This window comes from Zootoca vivipara, chromosome 10 (genome assembly GCF_965207765.1).
Source record: "Zootoca vivipara chromosome 10, rZooViv2.hap1.1, whole genome shotgun sequence".
Classification (NCBI taxonomy): Eukaryota; Metazoa; Chordata; class Lepidosauria; order Squamata; family Lacertidae; genus Zootoca; species Zootoca vivipara.
Genome location: NC_142593.1, coordinates 43,838,249 through 43,861,423, shown reverse-complemented (window position 1 = coordinate 43,861,423; position 23,175 = coordinate 43,838,249). Strand labels below are relative to the sequence as shown.

The following is a 23,175-nucleotide window of genomic DNA, read 5'->3' as shown; positions in this document are numbered from 1 at the left end:
GCACAGCCACCCCGCAGTGCACTCCAGATCAATGGGGCAGAATCTAATAAGGGGCTATAAGGCCAGTGAGAGCCCAGCTTCTTTTCTCTCTCACACACAGTGTGGATTCAGCAGCAGCTTACAAATGGACTGCTTCTCCTCCTCCTCCTCCTCCTCCCCGTTTCTTGCTCCTTCTCTCTCTGGAACTCAGAACACCGTACTGGAGGTTGCCAAGCACCCTTTCATTTCAGGAACTGGCGCTGCTGCACCCAATCATTCTTAGCTTCAGAAATGTCATGAAGCAGGGTGCAATTCCAAGGGGGTAGTTTGAACCTACGCAGCTGGTGTGCTTTGTGTTTTGTGGCAGTGTCACAAGGCAACTGGCATGGTTTGATGAAATGCGCCCTATTTTAGGCCACCCCTGCTTCCCATCTCTCCCTCCGCTGCACGTGATGGAGCAGCTGCCGCCAAGTGGCATGTTAAACATGTCCTGTGGGAACGCCTGGGTTTGTCTTATCCAGTTCCCTCCTCTGTATATAGCCTCAGTTCTGGAGCTGTATTCAAGGGTTATAGAAATGGGGAAATTCCATTCACAAGGAGGCAGGGGAAGAAAGTGTGCTAGCCTTGGGTTGAAGAGTAGTAGCCATGTGAACTGGGGAGCCAGATTCTTCTTGCTTGGGCTCCTTGCATGATGTAGGACCCTATCTTTCCGCAGCTTCCACCTTGCATGTGTAACCACCATGAGTTCAGGAGGGTCTCCGCTTCAGACAGCGGCCCTCCAACTTGAGGAAGAGGGGGTGGAGGAGGAAGGGGACTGGATTTAGCACACTCATCCCCACAACAATATGGCTACCTACCTGAATCTAACTTCATGGTATATGCTGGATTTACATACATTACTAGTCGAGGGCCTTCAGTTGTTTTAATCCAGGCCTGAGTAAATTTAGCAGTCAAGGGGTAGGCAGATTAGTAACTGGTTAAAGAAGAGGAAGCAGGGAGCCAGTAGCAGAAACCCAGGATTTTGCTTTTGATTAGAGCTCCTTTCCAACTTGTATATTTTTCTTCATCCTTCATACTGATTTCCACTCTGTCGCACACTCAGTTTTCCTTCCTCTGCCTTAAAGAGGTACGTGCAAAGTACCTTCCAGGGTAGTATAAGGTTGTCTTTATTAAAAGCAGTGAAATGTACCTGTCGGCAAGGGCTCTCTTGTACTGTATGATAAATATAAGCTACATTTCCATTCATGAATTGTTCTTTGTCGGCTTCTGTTGTTATTCGAGGTGTTCTGCTGAGTTTTTAAAAAGCTATATAAACAAATTATAAGGACGTGGTCACGCTGCAATTTGTGTTGCTGCTGATAGGCAGTCTGGGCAGGCAGATCAAGTGAGCGGGCACAGCATGGACCAGGTGAGCTGCAGAGGAATAGGCAGGCTGGGGCAGCTCCCCAGCAATGGCATAGCTGTCAAGTCTCCCGTTTTTCACAGGAAATCCCCTAATTTTAATCGGTTTCCCGCTGTCATCCCGAATAGAAAAAAATAATCCCCCAGATTTCCTACCTGCCAGGGAGGCTCCATTTCGGGTGCCGCTCTGCCCATGTCTGGGCACCAGAAATCGGGCAGAGCGGCACCAGAAGTCGCTACTATGCATGTCTGGATATGTGTAGAAGCGACTTCCAGTGCCGCTCTGCCCATGTCTGGGCACCGGAAATCGGGCAGCGCTGGCACCGGAAGTTGCTTCTACGCATGTCCGGACATGCATAGAAGCGACTTCCGGTGCCGCGCCACTGCTGATCCTGCATTTTTCAGTGGGAGACTTGGCAGCTATGCAATGGTCCTACCCTACTGCCACTGCCTACCTTACACCAATGCTGCTGTTTTGGCCTCAGCAGTGTGGGAGGCCAAGGAGGGAAGCCATAGCAAACTCTACTCTGTTCCTCTTGTTCCTCTGCAGCTCACCCATGCCATGTTTTGGGATATCTGTAAGGGAAGGAGGGGTGCAGTTTGGGCATTCTGTAAGGGGAGGAAGGGATGGTACCCCTGCTCAACTTATATTTAAAGTGTGCTGCAATGTTTTTAACGTTTTCCCACAAAATGACGGAAACAGAATTGTGGAGATGGAAGAAACCCTAACGGTCATCTCGTTCAAACTCCTGTAATGCAGCAATCAACTAGGGGTGGTTCGTTTTCTATGTTTTAGGAGACACTGAGTGGGGAAGCGGTTTATTAATAGAACTGAATAAATGCCTTTACTGAACAGGATTGTCTTCACTGAGTTTTCGCACAAGGTTCTCCCCTCTGAGGTTTTGAGGTCCCTAAATATCAGAGGCCACTAGACAGCTGCTTAGCTTGCCTCTTGGTATATCCAGCCCTCCTGCTGCTTCCCTGTAATATTTGGAGGCTACCAGACAGGTGTCGTTACTTGTGGCAGGCTGATATGGGAACAGCATTAAGCAAATCCAGGGTGGATTAGTCAGTGAATGAAATGCCAGAAGTACTGTATTAACATGGATGTAAAAATAGCTTTGGCTGTTTCAGAGCTTCGGTTGCTCTGTATTAGCTTGCAGGCTCTGTTCCACATTAGAGGCTGCCTGTCACTCTGATAATTTGGAACTCTGGGGGCAAAGGATTCCGGCTTGCTTTTTACAGAGGCTCCAGACATTTTTATTTTGGATCAAAACCTGTTTCTTGGGTACAGAGAAATGCGGTGAGTGCTGCACTCAGGATGCAGATTAGCTGACATTGGCAGGTAAATGGAATGGTGAGCTGTAGCTGGTGTGGGTTAGGGCAGAGTTTGGGTATGCTGCTGTGTGTTCAGTGGATTCGATGAACAGAGAAGCTATTAATTTCTCATACATTAATAGTGAATGTTTTGGTGCCATTAACAAGTACGTTTAATTACATGAGATCAAAAGCTTGTTTAATTTCACAGATGCAATTAACTTCAGAGGTTTTTATCTCTTTAATTTCTGTGTGTGCAGTGGATGCGATGGAACGGAAGCAGAAAGAAAAGTGGTGCATTTCACAGACGCTAAATAATGAACGTTGACTTTTTAAAATGCTGTTAATAAATCATGATAGGGTTAGGGTCTGCTCAGGATAACCTATTTCTTGAGCACTCATCCTGGTTTGCTTTCGCAAAGCTCACATGGAGGTTAAATTATATTTGGTTTTTTATTGAGCATGCATTCAGCTTTGTTTTCAGAGTGGTTATGCAACAATGAGCATTCATCCTAATTTGCCTGCTTCCCATTAATCATTTTTTTGCCATATCATTTTTATTAATTTTACAATAATGCTTTCCATTACAGTCTCTCCTCTTATATTATACATTTTGGCTTTTTAGGGCCATGAGTTCCTTCAAACCTTCCTCATGAATTTCTATCTTTCATTTCAAATTTCTGCATTTTCACTACTTAACCATTGCTTTCAAATCAGAAACATCAAAACATCATATTTTCTTCTTCTCTGCAGTGGAAGAACTCCAGCCCGCCCTTTTTTAAGGCTTGGAGGTCCAAATTTGCCAACGTAGTGCATTCTTGGCTTTCACAATAGTACCTTATTTTAGGCTAGGTTTCAAATGCCCCCGTGCTGCATTTTGGGGGAGAAGGCCCACCCATTGCATCATGTGGAACAGTGTGGGACTGGGAGATGGGATCTAAACCTTTGTTCATTATCCCACTGAGCATATTTAGGCACCAGGTTCAGATGATCATGGTTCACCTGTACTTTTATGGGAGGCTTGTGGATCGGCTTTTTCTTGGATTTGGTCTCTTAATTGCTCTTCATTTTTGTTGCTGCTGCTGGCTATTTTCTCGGGTTTTTCTTTGGATCTGAGACTTGCTCTAGTGCTGGGTTGGTTTTATTTTGATTTGTTAGCCACCCAGATGATTGCATTTGAGACAGAAGTCTATAGGATACTAAACAAATAAATGCTATGGTTGACAGCTCACTCCCATATAAGGACCAAGTGGTGGTGCTGGGGGTGCTTCTGACCTTGGATAAGATTAGCTCAGTCAGCTATTCCCCCCCCCTCTTTCTCATCTCCTTTTGGTTGAACATCCAACTGTATGAAAACTTCTGTGCAATTTGCAAGCTTTCATCTTTTTACTTGGCTCATAGAAAAGGTATTGTCTTGCCTGTTTTACTTTTGCATTATATTTTTTTATATCATGGTAAATGGAGAAGAAAGATGCCCCTCTACATATGGCAAATAACCCAGCGGATTGTATGGGGAGGAGGTCATATTTGTCTCGTCCCTGGCCATGGAGGGAATTGCTGATCAAAAAGGCTGCTGTTTTGTTTTCATTTCTTCCACCAGTAAGCAGCCAGGAAAGTTTCTTTTGACCTGTTGGGAGCTTCTTAGTATTGCCCAGCTGCTTTCTCCCATGATATTTGGCTGAACTAAACATCTCATAGACTTTGAAGTGCTGAGGTTTCCCAAAGCCCCACCTCCAGGTATCTCCAGCCACCCAGAATGGCTGGAGCAACCCAGTCAGATGGGCGGGGTGTACGGTAAATAAAATAATAATAATCATCATCATCTGGGTAGTCCAGAGCTTATTAGACTCCCTATTATGACATTGGTGTGACATCAGAGCAGATGAGTCGATGGGAGCCACATAGAATGACAGCAGGAAATTTGCTTGTGACCAAGGCCCTGTGTAACACATCAACACACCATAGGCCCCAACAGAGCTGAAATCTCTGAAAAAGCATTTTGACAGGTTTAATGGTTGCATTTACAAGAGTACGAGCAAAGAAGGAAGGTTGCAAACTACTTTAGAGAGGATTATTGTTGAAGAACTAGCTTAGTCGGTAGAGCATGAGACTCTTAATCTCAGAGTTGTGGGTTTGAGCCCCATGTTGGGCACAAGACTCCTACATTGCAGGGGGTTGGACTAGATCACCCTCATGGTCCCTTCCAACTCTACAACTCAATTATTCATGCAATGTGGTAAGCCAAACTATGGCTTGCCGAGATGGCACAAACACACAGGCTGTTGGCTACATCTTGTGGTTAGCGCAGCAAGAGCTTAACTGTGAGACCCAGTTCAGATAACATGCTAAGCCAAGGCTTGGCTTAGCTCAGCAGAGCACTGCAAGGAGAAGGACCAGGGAGCAACAAAGCAGCTATGGAGAGCTTCTTTCCTGCGGATTAGCTCAGTCTCATGCAACCTATGTCTCAACTAGGTTTCAAACCTAAATAATTCTGCAGATGAGGGAGGTGTTTTCATTTGTTTCAGTCGTAGTTTATAAGAAGACATAACCATGGAAATGCAAGTGAAAATAATATAAATATATTAATAGTTCATCATACTAATTGCTTGGCAGGGAAGTCTACATATCGGTTTGAGAGTTTTTGCATGGTAGCTCTCCAAAGAGGGGTGGGGGAGTGTTCTAACAACTCTCAGCATTCTTAACAAGCTACAGTTCCCAGGATAATTTGGGGGAAGCCATGACTGTCTAAAGTGGTGCAATACTGTTTTAAATGCATAGTGCAGATGCGGCCAAACCCTCCAGTACTTCCTCTGCTAAATGAACCTTGTAAATACAGTGAACCCTCGAGTTACGTACCGCTCTGGATACGTAACTTTCAGGTTGCGAACGTGGCAAACCCGGAAGTGTATGTGCCGCGTGTGCATGCACAGAAGTGCTCTGTGTGCCGCATGCATGCACAGAAGCACTCTATCACGCCACGTGCGTGCGCAGAAGCGGCACCTCCAGTTATGGACTTTTCAGGTTAAGTACGGACCCCCAGAACGAATTTAATTCGCATCTGGAGAGTCCACTGTACAAAGCTGGGCTTTCTCACTACCGAGGAAGGCTGGCAAGCAGAGGGAGCGAAAAATTACATTTGCAGTATTTCATGAGGATGATTAGCAAAAGTAATTTCAAAAGACTAAAGGCGATCTGAAGGGTAGGCAATTTTAAGATGTTTTCTGTGTTATTAGAACCCACATTGATGTGGGCGTGAACTCTGCATTTCAAAGGAATAGAATAAATCTCATCAAAGGCTTTGATAAACCAAAAATCTGGAAAAGTAATGAGCTGCAGTCATGAGAGGCTCAAATGCTAGGTAGGTTGCACCTGGTTGTTTTTATCATGTAGAGTAGTTAAAATATTTAAACGAAAGGAGGTCATAGTTTTGCAAACTTTCTGGGTTGTAGGCTTTGAAAATTAAATACCCCCCCTTTTAAAGCTAGTTTAGGATTTAACCTAAGAAAAAACTATATTCTTTGTGGACTTTGTATGAATGGGAATCATAGAATCATAGAGTTGGAAGAGACCACAAGGGCCATCCAGTCCAACCCCCTGCCAAGCAGGAAACACCATCAAAGCATTCCTGACATATGGCTGTCAAGCCTCTGCCTAAAGACCTCCAAAGAAGGAGACTCCACCACACTCCTTGGCAGCAAATTTCACTGCCAAACAGCTCTTACTGTCAAGAAGTTATTCCTAATGTTTAGGTGGAATCTTCTTTCTTGTCAAGCTTCGGAGCCCACCAGAGAGGCACTTGCAGCAAAGAACTGGCGCAAGTGAGGAATAGGCTCATTCAGGGAATTTTGCTTGGATTTAGCACCACACTGCCAGTCAGGGTAAAGTTAGGGTAGGTTAGAGCTGGTGTGGCTAGAGCAGGAATAGACAATGTAGCGACCTCCAAATACTCTTGGAACATCTCCCATCATCCCTGACCTCAGAAAGCTGGGGAAGCAGGGTTGCTTCCGAGATCTGGCTTGGCTGAGTTCTCTTCCAAACAGAGCTATTGGTCCTCCAAACCTGTCTTTCCCAAACTGGCGCCCCACACTCCTCCACATTTTGGACTGCAACCATCGCTGACTGCATGGAAGGCTACTTCAAAGGCTGCTCTGAACTTTATACCTCTTCAGCAGAGGAAGAAAAACACGCCTGGTAATTGTAACAAAATGTAAACAAATTCCTTCCAGCAGCACCTTAGAGACCAACTAAGTTTGTCATTGGTATGAGCTTTCGTGTGCATGCACACTTCTTCAGATACACTGAAACAGAAGTCACCAGATGCTTATATATAGTGAGAGGGTGGGAAGGGGTATTACTCCCTCCTTGTAGTGGGAGTGGGTGATTGACTGACTGATAGCTGTTGACGACCATTAACAACTGCAATTGGTCTTACAGGAAAAAGCAAGGGGTGAGATGGCTAAAGATAGCTTTATCATGTATAATCAGATAAGAATCCAATATCTTTATTCAGACCAGGTCTCTCCATGGTTTTAAGCTTGGTAATAAGTTGCAGTTCAGCAACTTCTCTTTCCAGTCTATTTCTGAAATTCTTTTGTAATAAGACAGCTACTTTGAGATCTTGTATAGAATGTCCTGAGAGATTGAAGTGTTCTCCTACTGGTTTCTTTGTCTTGTGCTTCCTGATGTCAGATTTATGTCCATTTATCCTTTGGCGTAGGGTTTGGCCTGTTTGTCCAATACAGTATAGAGAGCTGAAGGGCACTCTTGGCATTTGATGGCATACACAATGTTGGAAGACGAGGAATTGAATAGTCCAGAGAGAACTTGCTGCAAGACAGACCCAAAAAAGAAAACAGAACACCACTAGTAATCACATACAGCTCCTAAGTTAAAACAGTATAACACATCATCAGAGATCTACAACCTCTCCTAGACAATGACAGCTCTCTTTCTCAAGCTCTGGGAGGAAGACCTTTCATTGCCTACAGACAGACAGCCAATCTTAAACAACTCCTCACCCACAATAATACAACCACCAGACTTTAACATGGACACTGATACCAGAGCCTGCAATAAACCCAGATGCCAACTTTGCTGCCACGTACACCCGGACAACACCATTACGTACTGGCTCCAACAGCATCCAACATACAGTACCATCTCAGGACTATTTAATTGCTCACCTTCTAACATTGTGTATGCCATCTGAAGAAATGTGCATGCACACGAAAGCTCAGACCAATGACAAACTTAGTTGGTCTCTAAGGTGCTGCGGGAAGGAATTTTTTTCATTTTGTTTCGACTACGTCAGACCAACATGGCTACCTACCGGTAACTGGTAATTGTAGTTTCACTTTGCATTAAAACACAAGCAGTTGCATCTTCTTGAGTTGAAAGCAGTGAAAGCTGGGATTACTGCAGCAGGCTGTTTAAAAGCCAGTCTTGTCAACTGCATTCAGAGATTGAAGAGCCTGTCAAAGGGATGTCACTGGCGTTTTGGTAATTGGTGTGCAAATTGCCCCATTGCTGCCTGTTTTTCTTTGGCAGTGTTTTCATCATTGGGTGAGTTTTAAAATGAATGAGAGACAAACTCAGTTTTCTTGAGACCAGTTGGGGACTTGGGCACCCTAAATCACATACCCAGGCTCCCTGGCACACTAAATTGCAGCAGTCACCAGGAAGGAGAAATGTTTCTAGTGAGAACGGTTAGAACAGGGATCAGCAAACTTTTTCAGCAGGGGGCCAGTCTACTGTCCCTCAGAACTTGTAGGAGGCCGGACTATATTTTGGGGGGAAAATATGAACAGATTCCTGTGCCCCACAAATAACCCAGAGATGCATTTTAAATAAAAGCACACATTCTACTCATGTAAAAACACCAGACAGGCCCCACAAATAACCCAGAGATGCATTTTAAATAAAAGGACACATTCTACTCATGTAAAAACACGCTGGTTCCCGGACCGTCCGCGGGCCACATTGAGAAGGCGATTGGGCCTTAGTTTGCCTACCCATGGGTTAGAAGCTGGGAAGGAAGCAGGTGGGGAAGATTGCATTTCAAGCTGGAGAAGATATTGTAGAGCGTCAATACTCTCTTTGGATTGAAGGGGAGCATTAAAAGTTGTGGAGATTCATATTCCAAACTAAAATATCACCCGCTTCTAGAAAAGAGAACTCTCTAAATATCAACCAAAAATTAACATGGGCAAAGAGCAACTTCCTTATGACAGAGAGAAGCTAAAACATTTGTGACTGTTTGGTTTAGAACAGTTATGAAAAGAGGGGACAGGAAAGAGTTTTGCTCATGGCATGAAGAGAAGGGTGTTTTTTCTCATAACGGTGGAACTTCTGAGTTATCCAGAGAAATTGGCTTAAGTGAGACAAGTTTTGTTGTAGCACATCTAGGGATGTAAAAAGAACGTTAAGACAAGCCTGCTGGATCAGGCCAAAGGCCCATCTTGTCGAGCATCCTGTTCTCACAGTGGTCAACCGGATGCCTGTGAGGAACCTGCAAGCAGGACCTGAGTTCGAGTGCGCTCTCCCCTCCTGCAGTTTCCAACAACGGGCATTTAGAAGCATTACTGCCTTTGACAGAGCCTGAGCATAACCATTATGCCTAGCATGCAGCCATTGATGGGAGGCCCATGCAGAGGTGGGGGCAGCTGGGTATACTTTCCCCAGGCCTCAGAGGGCTAAACAGGCTGGGGGAGCTGCCATTGGCTTGCCGGACTTACCGGTACACTGCCATGTCAAGAATACCCTGCACCTCTCAGCTGACTGGGTACATAATGGGCGAGACGGCCATGCCTGTCCGTATGCACTGCAAGGCTGCGATAGTAAATTCTGGACCTGCGCTACTGCTTACTAGTGTGTCGCTTCAGATCAGATTAGGTGGTGCATCTCATGGACAAGATTCCCACCCCATTCATTAGACAAGCTCTGCACGGGCCTGAATGATACCCTTATCCTCCGTGAAATTCTCTAATCTGTTTCAGAATCATCCAAGCTGGTAGCCATCACTGCCTCCTGCGGGGAGTGTCTTCCACAGATTAGCTGTGTGCTGCATGAAGAAGGGACAAGGGTGGCGCTGTGGTCTAAACCACTGGGCCTCTTGGGCTTGCCAATCAGAAGGTCAGCGGTTTGAATCCCGAAATGGGGTGAGCTCACATTGCTCTGTCCCAGCTCCTGCCAACCTAGCAGTTCGAAAGCATGCCAGTGTGGGTAGATAAATAGGTACCACTGTGGCGGGAAGGTAAACAGCATCTCCATGTGCTCTGGTTTCCGTCAGGGTGTTCCGTTGCGCCAGAAGCAGTTTAGTCATGCTGGCCACATGACCCAGAAAGCTGCCTGTGGACAAACGCCGGCTCCCTCAGCCTTGAAAGCGAGATGAGCGCCGCAACCTCATAGTCGCCTTTGACTGGACTTAACCACCCAGGGGTCCTTTACCTTTACCTTTTTTAAAACCCCACAACTTCAGTGCCTATGAGTTTGACAGCACAGTAGCAGCAACGTACAACAGGAGCCCTACAAGTCAAAGGGCATGAATAATGTGCCAAGCTTGTGGTGCAGTCAGTTAAGGGATTTACTTGTAGCTCAGTGACAGAGCTTTTGCAAAAGGTCTCGGGTTCAATCCCTTCCAGGCACAGCTGGGCAAGGCCTTCATCCTGAGCTGTATATGAGGCCGCTTCCCATGTCTCCCTGCTTCAGATCTTAAACCAATGCAGCAGACAACGCCTTAGGAGGTGAGCTGTGTCTGAAATCTCAGTCACACAGCACGGCCTGCAGTTTCAGAAGTTGCCATTGTCAAATAAACTGCTGCACAATTTTTTGTTAGGAGCTCAGGTTACATAACAGTGAGAACGAATGCTGCCCTGCCCATGATGCGCCTTTTCCACAATTGCACATGGCATGTGCAGCGGGATTAACATCAGTGGTGAAGAAGAAACACAAAAATAGAATCTGAATAATGAATGTGCCGGCGGGCAGAACCGTCTCCTCCTCTGCTATATCCATCTGCCACTCTTGTCCTAAGCTGCACTGCCTTTAAGCTGGTTCTGCTATTTCTGTCCCCTTTGCCACATATATAGAAAAGCTGGTGCTGCTTTGTCAGAAACCTTAGAGTCCCGAGCGTTTCAGAGTCTTAACAGTGATGCGGCAAATTTCATAAATAAAAGGCAGCAATAGTGGGATTGGCAGGACACATGATGCGGTCATAGAAGGCCTTACATAGCCTGGGAGTGGAGCAGGGATGGGGGGGGGGGAGGAGCAGATCGCAGATTAAAGCCCTTACTTAGGCTGATTGTATTTGTCCGCATGCAGTGACTGTTCTGTTGAGATTGAGTCAGGGGATTTTCTGTCTGGATGCTGCTGTTCTGAAAATGGTTCCCAATTTGAAGAGAGTGAGAGAGAGTGTGTGTGTGTCTCTCTGCAAAACTCCACAAGGGTAAATCTGCTAGTGTTTCCAGATCTGCTTGTGCTTCCGTACCAGGGGTGCAAACTTGAATAAAATATTGGGGAGGGCAGGTAAGCCCTGTCCCGCATAATCGATCACATGATAGGGCTCACCCCATACCATTTGAATGGCAGTGCCCAAATATTTTATGGGAGGCGCTTAGCCCCTAGGAATTGGCTCCTATGATCTGTACACAGCCATATACATGAACCTTCAGTGTGTGTACACAGAAGAAGTATTGCTTCCTTTGCAGGAGACGAGGAGCCTTCCAGGCTTGCCATTATTTTTGCGGGAGAGATCTATGCACAATGAAAGTGGATTAAAGCGCTCTGTTGCCCTAGTGCAACAAATCCTCTTTTTTTAAAAAAAAAAACCCGGACCTTTTGTGGTTAGGAAAGTGACAAGGAGATGCACTATAAAGTGTGGGTAGATAAAAATATTAACCAGAAGGCATGCAAGCACCCAAAAGCAAATGAGGACATCTGCTCAAATGTCAAACGTCATTGCCCTGTACACAAGAACGAATGCTCAGTGAAGACCAGATCTATTTGAACCACTGTGTAAGTTTTGTGTGAACAATTCAGGATGAATGGTGAATAAAGAGGTTGTCTGGAGACCCATGTCACAGTACAGGTGTTGGATACACCAAAGAATAACAGGGGGGGTTAGGAGGGGTCTCTTCCAATCCAAACTCTCAGGCAGGTGGCTGAGGTGTCTCGTGAAGCAAGGTGGAGACATTATCGGTGGGAGTAGCATTCTGGAAAATGCCTCATTTGTTACTCTCCCAGATTTAACTAAGGACCTCTGCTTGCCTTTGGTAGGGCAAGGGTTCTGTGGAGTTAATTTAGCTCTTTGCATTCATGTAATCCAAAGGTTCATTCTGTAAATCGGTTCTTGAGCAGCAAGACAGCTACTGTGGAGAGGATATTTAACAAGAATCACTGGAGCTTCCACTGTTGCGAGAGATGCTTTGTTTGACCCAGTGTGGCTTTCTCCCAATTCCTTGCAGTGGAACCACTCTCATTGCTCAGAACAAAAGCCAACATAAATACTTCATTCACCTTGGGAAATGTGGAAGCTGCCTTATATGAAGTCGGCGCTGTCTAGCTCGGCATTATCCACACTGATTGGCAGCTGCTCTCCAGGGTTTCAGGCAAGGGATCTGCTCAGCCTTGCCTGGAGATGCCAGGGATTGATCCTGGGGCCTTGTGCATGCGAAAGCAGATGTTCTGCCCCTGAGCTATGGCCTTTTCCCCATGCAGAATTGCAGTTCATCTGAGCTTCTTGGTAACATTAGATGAGCTGCTTGGTCTTTGCAGTGGAATATTTAACATGCTTTGTTTAGATCTTTGCATTGCTGTTACCTTTGCTAACTGTATGTGTAGGATTGATCTGGGCTCATAACATTGTCTCCTGGTGTGCTATTTACTATAGCCAAATATATTAGCTTTGCTCCGAGAAACCCACCCAATGAGCTAAGTAGTGGAAAATAATATATATATGATAAGAATAATATTGGAGAAAACTGGGTATTGAAACTTGCTTAATCTAAATCATATATCCCAGTTTTACAGCGGCCCTTTAAAGTACGCTTCACACAGAGTATACGCAGTCAGAAGTTGACCTGGCTAAGAAAACACCACCAAGAGCGTAGGGAATTATCTCCCTTATATGAAACCCCTTACTAGCTGCACACTTGTAAAAGTATGCAGATGAAAAAAAAAACGGTTGGGTTTCTTTAACTGAAAAACAAACTAAATCTAAAGAGACTTTAAACTAAAGATAAATGCTTTCTCTCTTAGCAACATTCCAACCTTCAACCCATTCCAAACCTCCCACAAAACTCCCACATAACTCCCATTAAACTACCCGAGAATTAACAGCAAACTAGCTTTATAAATAAGCAACTCTCATACTAAGATTCAACTGGGAATCTCTTAAACTGAGAACAACTGAGAGAGTGATCTACTTCGAGATGAATCAAACTGAAAGATCTAACTAAGAGATACAGAAGACTTTCTGACAGAGCCTTATATACAAGAAGCAGAGCCCACGCCTGTGAGCAATTAACAGAAACACCGGCACCTGTTTCTCTTAAACAGACAGTATTTACATTAGACCGGCTCTAAAGTAACTTGACTATTCAAAAAATCCAACACTAAGTAGGTTACATTAGCATACATGGCTAAGGGTTAAACTGCCAAGTGTTGCCCATGCCTAAGGGTAACACATTTTTACAAATAAACCCCAAACTAAAGCCCCTATTAAAAAGGAAGAGGCTAGAAAGAAGAGAAAGAGGGAAAGAGATGGGTGGCACTCCATATAACTGTTCTGGGAACACATTCTAGAACAGAGTTAGGGGAGAGTGGTTGAAGTTCTTCAAGTAAGCAGAAGGTTTGGTGCTCATTTACAGACAAACAAACAAGTAAAAATGAGCAGTAGGTCTGGAGGAGCAAAGGTCATGCTCAAGAGACGGGACCTGTGGCCATCCAGATGTTGCTGAACTCCCAACTCCCACACACCCCTTAGCCATTGGCCATTGCTTCCTGGGGCTGCTGGGAGTTGATGCTCAGGAACATCTGGCAGGCCAAAGATTCCTCGCCCTGGGTCTGGTGCAGGAACTGGTTATGATCTGTGGCCCTCCAGATGTTGCTGGACTACAACTCTAATTATCCATGGCCATGCTACCAGTGGCTGGCGGGTGTTGTGGTCAGCAACAACTGGAGGGACACAGATTATAGCCACCTCTGGAATAGGAGCGTATTTTGGAAACAAGGCTTGAAAGATGCCGTGGCGCAAGGCCACAGAAATTGTAACTCGGTAGGTAAGCGTCGGGGAAATAGGGACCCTAAGATAGTTAAGAAGTTAAGCAAGCACAGCTGAAAGATTTCTAGGGCCAGGCTCTGTACACCTCTGGATCTCACGAAGAAGCGACTGAGCTGCTGAAAGGATTATTTAATGGGTTATGTAAAGCTATTTCCCTGCCCTTGTGAAAGGGAAGAGAGCACAGCAGCTCTGTTCCTCCAGCAGACGCTTGCTGATATGGGCTGGGGGATGCTGATGATCCACAGATAGCCTTGCAACCTCTTGATGCCTGGTTAAGAGGAGGAATCAGGAGAGAGTGAGCACGTTCCCTGATTACTTGGAGTAGTGCTAATGTGCAGAATGCAATTGATAATTCCTAAAACAGCAGAGGGAGAAAGCAACTGCTCAGCGGGAACGCTTGGAACCACTAAGCAAAGGCTTTAACTGGTTTTTATTCTTTTGCACCTCCCTCCTCTTAGGAGCACATTACATCTTTGAGAAGCCTCAAGCCTTCAAAGAAGGAGGGGTTGAAGTGACTGCGGTTCGTTAATCCTTCGCTGTGACTTCCGTGCTACTGAAGATAGGGTGGTGTTTTCATCGCCTGTCTTCCTTTTCTGCCAGCGTACAGCCTTTGCCTTCAACCTCCAGTGCCAGCCTTCTACCAACAATGGCAAAGCCAAAGAGCACAGGTGTGTCATTTGCAGCAGGGATCCGAGGAAGCGCCCCGACACTTCAAAGCCAGACCAGAAGTGTTGCTGGCTAAATAATGTAGCGATGAAAGAATTGCAGCTTTCGGCTCTTGAACTGGGACCTGAATCAAGGAGGGAGGATCTGATCATCTCCTGCCTGATGAGGTCAGCTGTTCAAAGGGACCTGGACATATTCAAAAGAACAGCAGCAGACGCTGAGTCAAGCACTTTGTTTGTATGCCTGGACAGAGTGTGAGAGAAAAGGATGCCCTTGCATTTTGCACAGCCCTCCTTGCTTTTGTGATGTAGAGTTTACACCTTTAATTGCAAATCTTTCATTAAGCCTGCAGATTGTGACCCTTCGGGACCCTCGTTGAAGTGGCTGCTTAAATGTGGATACAAGCTGGGTCTTCGGTTCCTAAGTTTTATTTGGAGGAAACGGAGTGATGCATTTGCTGGAAGATAACGCAGCGAGTCAAACTTAGTGCTGAGCCCGATGTCTTGGGGCTCTCTCTATCTTTTTGTTTTAAATGGTCACGGGCTCTGTCATGTCTGCATCCGTGTCGCCGAGGTCTTCCTGCAGAGCAGCTCACTAAAGGAGATGGATACGTGATCGCCCCCTGGACTATGACCACAGGATATGCGAATGGCGGTCTAGGGAGCCACCGATATGTTAGATGGAATCGGGAAGACAGTGCGGAGGACTATACAAAGAGCGAGGTCTACGCAGAGGACGAGCAGGGCAGGCAGCGCCGGTTGACGCCTTTGGAGAAACTGACTCTGGATATGTCCCAGGATGAAAAGGTGGTTAAAGAGTTAACTCTGGGGAAGAGGATTGGGTTTTACCGCATCAGAGGGGAAATAGGGAGTGGGAACTTCTCCCAAGTGAAGCTTGGAATCCATGCTCTGACCAAAGGTAGGCTCTGCGGTGTGTGGAACAAGCGGTTGTGTGGGGTTGTGTAGATATATATATATAGATAGATACATACAAGGTGTTTCCAGATGGGTGACATGTAAGGTTTTTTGTGGGGAGGGCGTTCCTACAGCATCCACGTGTCATTGGCATCCAAATGCCAGGCTATTTTTCTCCCCCTCCCTTCCAGTTTCATCCAGATTTACCCTTTTCCAAGGAAAATCCAGTAAGAGTTTTTTTTTTAACGCAACCTGTTCGCAACATCTCATTGATCGGTTTGCAAATTCAGCTCCTGTCTGGAAGCACCCATAGAACAGATACTAAGTGGGGCAGTGGGTGGATGCACAATGCAATATGGCACCCCTTGCGTAAGCATTGAAGGCAATGTCCTGAGCTGGTCTCTGCTTGTTCATGCTCGTCTACCAGCTGCCTCGCATGCCAAGGTCAGAGAGTTAAAGTGAGTTCGCTGTGCTTTTGAGCGTGCTTCTGAACACCCTCTTGGGACAGAGAACAGCCAAGATGGGAGGCTTCCCCTCCTCCTACTCCCCTACCTGTTTTCCAGGACATGTCGTTTTTGTCAAGAATGACTGTTCTATTCAGTATTCATAACGATGCCAAGGAGCGTTGGTTATTTTAGAACAGGACTGGGCAGCCTCTTTAGAAGTTTATGCCAATTTTTTCTAGGTGGGAGGGTGGGAGAAATTAGGAGCTTTAAGCTGGTGGTGGACAAGGGCAGAGCCCAAAGTGGGCAGGGCTGAAGCCAGAAGTGGGTCAGAACAGCCCTCCTGTCCCCCTTTCTTTCCCCTTCATCATGCATTCATTCTCTCCTGCATACACAAATCCCATCCCCACTGCTCCCACTAACCACCTTTCTTTCCATTTCTAGATCACAGGCCAAGCATTATAGAAATGAGTACCACTTGCTGATGGCACTATAAATCTGGGTGGGAAACCTGTGGCCTTTCAGATGCTGTTTTTGGACTACAACTCCCATCATTCCCTGACCACCGGCCATGGTGACTGGGGATGATGGGAGTCACGAGTCCAACAAGGACGTCTGGAAGGCCACATGTCCCCTCCATCTCTATGACTCAGGGGTCTTCTGACTCTGTTGTATGTTACCTCCCCTGCTGAGTTTAAGTCACACTGAAGTCTTTAGCATTTTAGATTTTTGCCCATGTATGTGTCACTTTCTCTGCATTTGCAATTCCTGCTGATACCACGCTTGTGTGCCTGTAGAGCAGGCATGTCAAACCTGCGGCCCTCCAGATGTTTTGGCCTACAACTCCCATGATCCCTAGCTAGCAGGACCAGTGGTTGGGGAAGATGGGAATTGTAGTCCAAAACATCTGGAGGGCCGCAGGTTTGACATGCCTGCTGTAGAGGTTAGAAAGTCTCTCCTTGTTCACATCAGATTAATTGAAAACCCCCCTCCCCCCTCCCACCCCGTGGACCCAGACCTTCACCTCCTGGGGACTGGATTCATGGGGCAATGGCAACAGAAGGAAGAGTGTAGGTGTGCTTTATACAGCAAGGATTAAAGAGAGCACTTGAGCATTTCAAAACGGGAGCTGAGGTGTTCCCAGCTGAAGAACGTAGTGATGGAAATTCCAGCTCAATTGCTGAATTATAATTAAATGAACTTGTAATTATTGCAGTATTATTTCTTAGGAGCAGAGCGGGGTGTGGGTGTGTGAACTAACTCTGCAGTGTAAGCAGTTACAACGGTAGGCTATACAGGGGAAACTTACCTGGTGAAAGGAACGCTGAGGTTTGCAGCCTGTTGTCCTGTTGGAAATAGGATAAAGTATTTGCTGGTACAGCCGTACCTTGGAAGTCGAACAGAATCCGTTCCGGAAGTCCGTTCGACTTCCAAAACGTTCGGAAACCAAATCCCGGCTTCCGATTGGCTGCAGGAAGCTCCTGCAGCCAATCAGAAGCCCCATCCGATGTTCTGGCTCCAAAAGAATGCTTGCAAACCGGAACAATCACTTCCGGGTTTGCGGAGTTTGGGAGCCAAAACATCTGAGTTCCAGGGCATTCGAGATCCAAGGTACGACTGTATAGACTTCAGTCCTGTAAGTAATACAGTTAATAACTTCCAACGGGCTACTCGAGAGAGTGTGTCTTTCAGTTCTGGTTTCTTGGGGTTTCAGATGATTTGTTATCCTTCCAAGATAATCATACAGTAGTGCATGAAACCACCAAGTGGGTCATCCGGAGCTTTGGAGTATGTTGTCAGTAATATGCTGATGACACACAGCTCTGCTTCTTCTTTACACCTGAAGGTGTAGCCGTGGATGTGCTGGACCGTTGTCTTGCCTTGGTAATGGACTGAGAGCCAACAAACTGAAGCTCAATCCAGATTAGATTGAGACACTGTTAGTGAATGGTTCTCTAGACCATATGGATGGGAGGTTGCCTGATCTTGATGGCAGGTATGCAGCTTGGAGATACTTCTGGATCTTTTGCTGTTGCTTGAGGGTCAGGTGGCCTCAGTGGCAATGAGTGCCTTCCATCAGTTTCTGCTGGTGGCCCAGCTGTGCCCCCATCTGGACAGGGATAGACTAATTTATGTTGTCTGTGCTCTAGTAACCTCTATGTTAGATTACTGCAATGTGTGTTATATGTAGGGCTGCCTCTGAAGATCGTTCGGAAACTTCAGCTGGTGCGGTTGGTTTGAGGGTATTACACTGGTTGCCAACAAGTTTCCGGGCCCAATTCAAAGTGCTGGTTTTGATCTATAAAGCTCGGGACTGCAATACCTCAAAGACCACCTCTCCCCATATGAACCGATCCACACCCTGCAATTATCACCTGAGGCCCCACGGGTGTTCTGGAGGGTGGCAACATGAGAACGGGCCTTTTCTGCAGTGGCTCCCCATTTGTGGAATGCTTTCCCCCAGGGATGCTTGCCTGACGCTTTTTGTTACATATCTTTAGGCGCCAGGCAAAAACGTTTCTTTATATCCAAGGCTTTGGCTGATTAACATTCTGTGGTTTTTTAGATGTTTGTGGCAGGGGAGGGGTTATTGGTTTGCTTTTGTTCTTGTTTTATTACACATTTCGTGTTCTCAGTTTGTATTTTTATGTAGTAAACTGCCCTGTGATCTTTGGATGAAGGGTGGCATGCTAATTTAACAAATAATAGTAATAAGAGGGAATCCTGCATCTCTCTGCTCAAAAACCGAGCTTCAAAAACTGAAGCTCCACTCATGTGTGTGCCTGAATTCGGTGTTCCTGCATGTGCAACAAAAGAACATCCTAGTATTTGGCTCCTATTCCTGGCGTGCCAATTGCAAGCTGTGTTTCAAACGGTTGCATCAGCAGCTAGGATTAGAGAGACTCTTGTCACTGATGGCACAGACAAGGTTATAGCAACCTTTCCTTCTAAAAGTGTCTGGCTAGCTGGATTCTCAGGATGACCTGATCTCTCCTCCCTAAACTTTGAAACAAAGTGCAGAACCAAGGCTGCAGAAGCAAAATGTGGTGAGGGAAGATCTGGGCCATGGATGAAGTGCAAAATCTGATTTGTTACTTCTTTTGGTCTTGTCTAGCATTGAAACATTTTTTCTTCCTAGAGATGTGAAGGCCCGGAAATCCCCCGGAAAAACCCTATCCCCCCCCCCGTTTTTTTCCTGACGCCTTTCCCCCCGGAAAATTGGAAAAAATAAAAAAAATAGATTATGGAATGTTTTATTTTAACATGATGAATAAAATATTTTAAGATAAGGGGTTCAAATATTTTATAAATCATTTTTTAAAAATATGTATGGTATCAGATTATTCTAATTTCTGTGAGGACAAGCAAGTCCTAGGTTACAAACTGAACCTTCCAATGCAAGAACAAGATACATTTCTTCCTTTAGGAGGTGCTGTTGTCACCAGAAAAGAAAAAGGTTTCAGTTTTGTTTTTGCATACCTGTGGTATGCATTGGTTCTGTTCCTCTTCACTAGGCCTCAAAGCACTGGAAGAAAATATAGAGCAACAAAAAGGGCCTTAAAGTATATGTGTTGTTGTGGCAATCAGAGAAGTGTTATGAAAGAAAAAAAGAAATGAAAATATTTTAAACATTAAATGCTGTAAAACAGTATTTAAAACATGAAATAAACTAATTTAAGCATATAGTAGTAGCTAAAGTGGTTAGCAGACCACACACATCAGTGTGAGGAAATACATAAGGTCTCATGGGCAAAACATGGGAGGTGGAGTAAGCATGTTGCATAGCAAACAGTGATGAATGACAAGTTAAATTTCAGTCCCTGTTTGGATACACTATATTTTTATTTGCTAGTTGTGATAATTTTATGCCCATTAAAATTATCCATAGTTATGTTTTATGTTTCTAAAGTAACAGAATGACTTTCAATCTGGAAAAAAAAAAGAAGTGCTAATGTAGCATTTTTTTTCAATTTTTCTGAAAATTTCCGTTTCCCCCCGAAAAAAACCGGTTGTTTTTTTCAGAGCTTCAAAATTTCCAGAAATTTTACATCTCTACTCCTACCCTCTTTTTTCTGTAAATATTGTGCTTGAAAAGTACCCTGAATGAGAAGAGGCCTTTTGTTTCCCACTGTGTTGCTTGGTCTTTGTTTTTCCTCTTCTGTGGTTTGTGTTGAGAATCGTGTTTTAAATTTACAAGACACAAGAAACCCCTTGCAGTGCCTTTGAGCGCTTTCTTAACAGTTATTGCACTTTGGGGATATTTAATAATTTTGTGTTGCTGTTTTATTGTTTATTGGAGGGGAATAACCTCCATATGTTCTACCCTGAGCTCCTTGGGAGAGGTGGGGTGTGTGTGTGTGGCGCTGTCTCTCTTGTGGGGTGAAGATACTTAGGGTCTCTCGGAAACGGGTTGTATTCTGTTTCATTTGCAACAGTGATCGTGTTTGCTGCAGTGGAAACCTGGTTCGCAATGCGGGGTCAGTGGGTCTTGCTCGCCAGTAAGTGTGTGTTGGGTTGCAGCATCAGTAGAGCTGAATACAGCCTTCGCCAACCTAGCGCCCTCCAGATATTTGGGGCTGAAACAGCGTAATTGTACAGATAGGAATGGTAGTCTGGGCTGGCTAAGGTTGATTTAATGACTGGTGTGGATCAGGAAAACAACACAACACAGCTCAGTTCTGTTACAAACAATGTGGATTCTATATTCAGTTCAAGTTCCTTTATTATTGTATTAAGTCATGTTTTAAATACAGCTGCCTCATCACAGCAAAAAAATAAAACAAATAGTGGAATGCAGATCCCTTTTGGCCTGTGATGCAGAGAGGCTGCTTAGGGTCCCTTACAGTTGTGCATAAAGGGACCCCTGACCATTAGGTCCAGTCGTGACCGACTCTGGGGTTGCGCGCTCATCTCGCATTATTGGCCGAGGGAGCCGGCGTATAGCTTCCAGGTCATGTGGCCAGCATGACAAAGCCGCTTCTGGCAAACCAGAGCAGCACATGGAAACGCCGTTTACCTTCCCGCTGTAGCGGTTCCTATTTATCTACTTGCATTTTGACGTGCTTTCGAACTGCTAGGTTGGCAGGAGCTGGGACCAAGCAACGGGAGCTCACCCCGTCACAGGGATTCGAACCGCCGACCTTCTGATCAGCAAGCCCTAGGCTCAGTGGTTTAACCACAGCGCCACCTGGGTCCTTACAGTTGTGCATATGTGGAGTCTAAGGCCTGCTAGAGGATTTGATGGCTGCTTTGTGTGGTTCTTGTCATATTGAGCAAAGTTTCAGTTTCAAAGCCTCGTTAGTATGAGTAAATTTCTCACACCAGTCCTCACAACGCCTGGGGGGAACTGCTCTTTAGCGCTCAATCGTAGCAATTCAGGTTTTCTCCGGATTAACATTTGCTCAGATTTGGAGCTAAAGAGCGGGTTTTCCTGGGGGAAAGGAGTGGGGCAAAGGGGAAAGGGCAAGTCAAAAAGGACAAGCCCCTAACTGAGCATGGAAGAAACCTAATCTGCCTGGCACCAGGGGCACAAACCACTTCACTGCATGTGAATGTAATGTGGTAATGTGAACATCCCTTGGGCACTGAAGACCTGCTGCCAGTTAATTTACTGGGCTAGATGGACAACTGTGCTGACCCAGTATACTTCTATTTATTATAAACATTTCTAAAGCACCCTTCATCCAAACAGAACCCAGGGTGCTGTGCAATAACAAAACAGCTGCCTATGTTCCTCCTCTTTTAATAGGTGAGTACATTACATCCTGAGGGACCCTGGTGGCGCTGTGGTTAAACCACTGAGCCTAGGACTTGCTGATCAGAAGGTCGGCGGTTCGAATCCCTGTGACGGGGTGAGCTCCCGTTGCTTGGTCCCAGCTCCTGCCAACCTAGCAGTTCGAAAGCACGTCAAAATGCAAGTAGATAAATAGGAACCGCTACAGCGGGAAGGTAAACGGCGTTTCCATGTGCTGCTCTGGTTCTTCAGAAGCGGCTTTGTCATACTGGCCACATGACCTGGAAGCTGTACGCCGGCTCCCTCGGCCAATAATGCGAGATGAGCGCGCAACCCCAGAGTCGGTCACGACTGGACCTAATGGTCAGGGGTCCCTTTACCTTTACACATTACATCCATGCCAACTGTTAAGGGAATTTTGTTTTAAGATGTATACAAGATGTAGCAGAGGGAGGGGACATAGCTCAGTGGCAAAGCAGAACCTTCCACCTCAAGTCCCAGTTTTAGCTTGTGCTATTTCCAGTTAAATGGATCTTAGGTAGCTCGATGGGAAGGCCAACTGCCTGAGGCTCCGACGATCTCCTGCAAGTTGCAACAGATAGTCTTGAGCTTGCTGGATCAAGGCTGTTCATATGACTTTTCTTTCTTAAGCATGGTATCAGCTGCCCTTACTAACCCTATGAAATCATACCACTGTCATTCCAGAAAAGGTAGCCATTAAGATTTTGGACAAGACGAAATTAGACCAGAAGACGCAGAGATTACTCTCCCGTGAGATTTCCAGCATGGAGAAGCTGCAGCACCCAAACATCATCAGGCTTTATGAGGTCATGGAAACACTCTCCAAGCTGCACCTGGTGATGGAATATGCCAGTGGAGGGGAGCTATTTGCGAAAATCACGACGGAGGGGAAATTATTGGAAGTGGAGAGTAAGCACATCTTCTCTCAGATTGTGTCTGCTCTTAAACACATGGTAAGTTCATTATTTTGGTCCCTTCAGCAGCTCTGCATTTCCCTGTGTGTGTCCCGTTTTAAAGAGAAGCAGGATTAGTTTGAGATATCCATCAGTCTTTGTTAGGAGCAATAAAAGAATATTATGTCCACATGGCCAGTGGCTCCAGCTTAGTGTGCCTGTGTATGAACAAACATTTGCTTTGGGTGCTTTTCTGTAGCTTGAGGTACGACATGGCCACCATGGGAGTGTCTGTGCAAGCTCTGCTGTAATGTGTTCACGGGCTATTTAACAGCTCTGATTTTTCAGGCCTATAGCCAGAAATATTGTGATGAGGATCCTATGTGGGTGGAGATTCATTACAGAATAGGAAGAACACACAGGTAGCTTGATAAACAGCTCTTAACAGCTTAATTGTATTAACATTTAGAGGGCAACTGGGCAGAATGCTGCCTGTGTTCTTTTCTGCACATCTCCACAAACAAAATGG

At 45.5% G+C, this 23,175-nt stretch overlaps 1 protein-coding gene across 3 annotated transcripts in view; it reads left to right on the top strand.

Annotated features, from left to right (window-relative positions):
* The window catches only part of NIM1K (NIM1 serine/threonine protein kinase), a 31,429-nt gene that overhangs the window by 5,310 nt on the left and 2,944 nt on the right, over positions 1-23,175 (top strand). Inside the window, exons 1-3 of one of the 3 annotated variants that reach the window (XM_035100392.3) lie at positions 2,367-2,725; positions 14,434-15,559; positions 22,438-22,706. In XM_035100392.3, coding sequence (XP_034956283.1) covers positions 15,271-15,559; positions 22,438-22,706 — 558 coding nt within the window. In that variant the 5' untranslated portion in view covers positions 2,367-2,725; positions 14,434-15,270. Of the gene's footprint in view, positions 1-2,366; positions 2,726-14,433; positions 15,560-22,437; positions 22,707-23,175 lie in introns of those variants that run through there. The other 2 variants (XM_088653179.1, XM_088653178.1) reach the window with 2 other exon arrangements.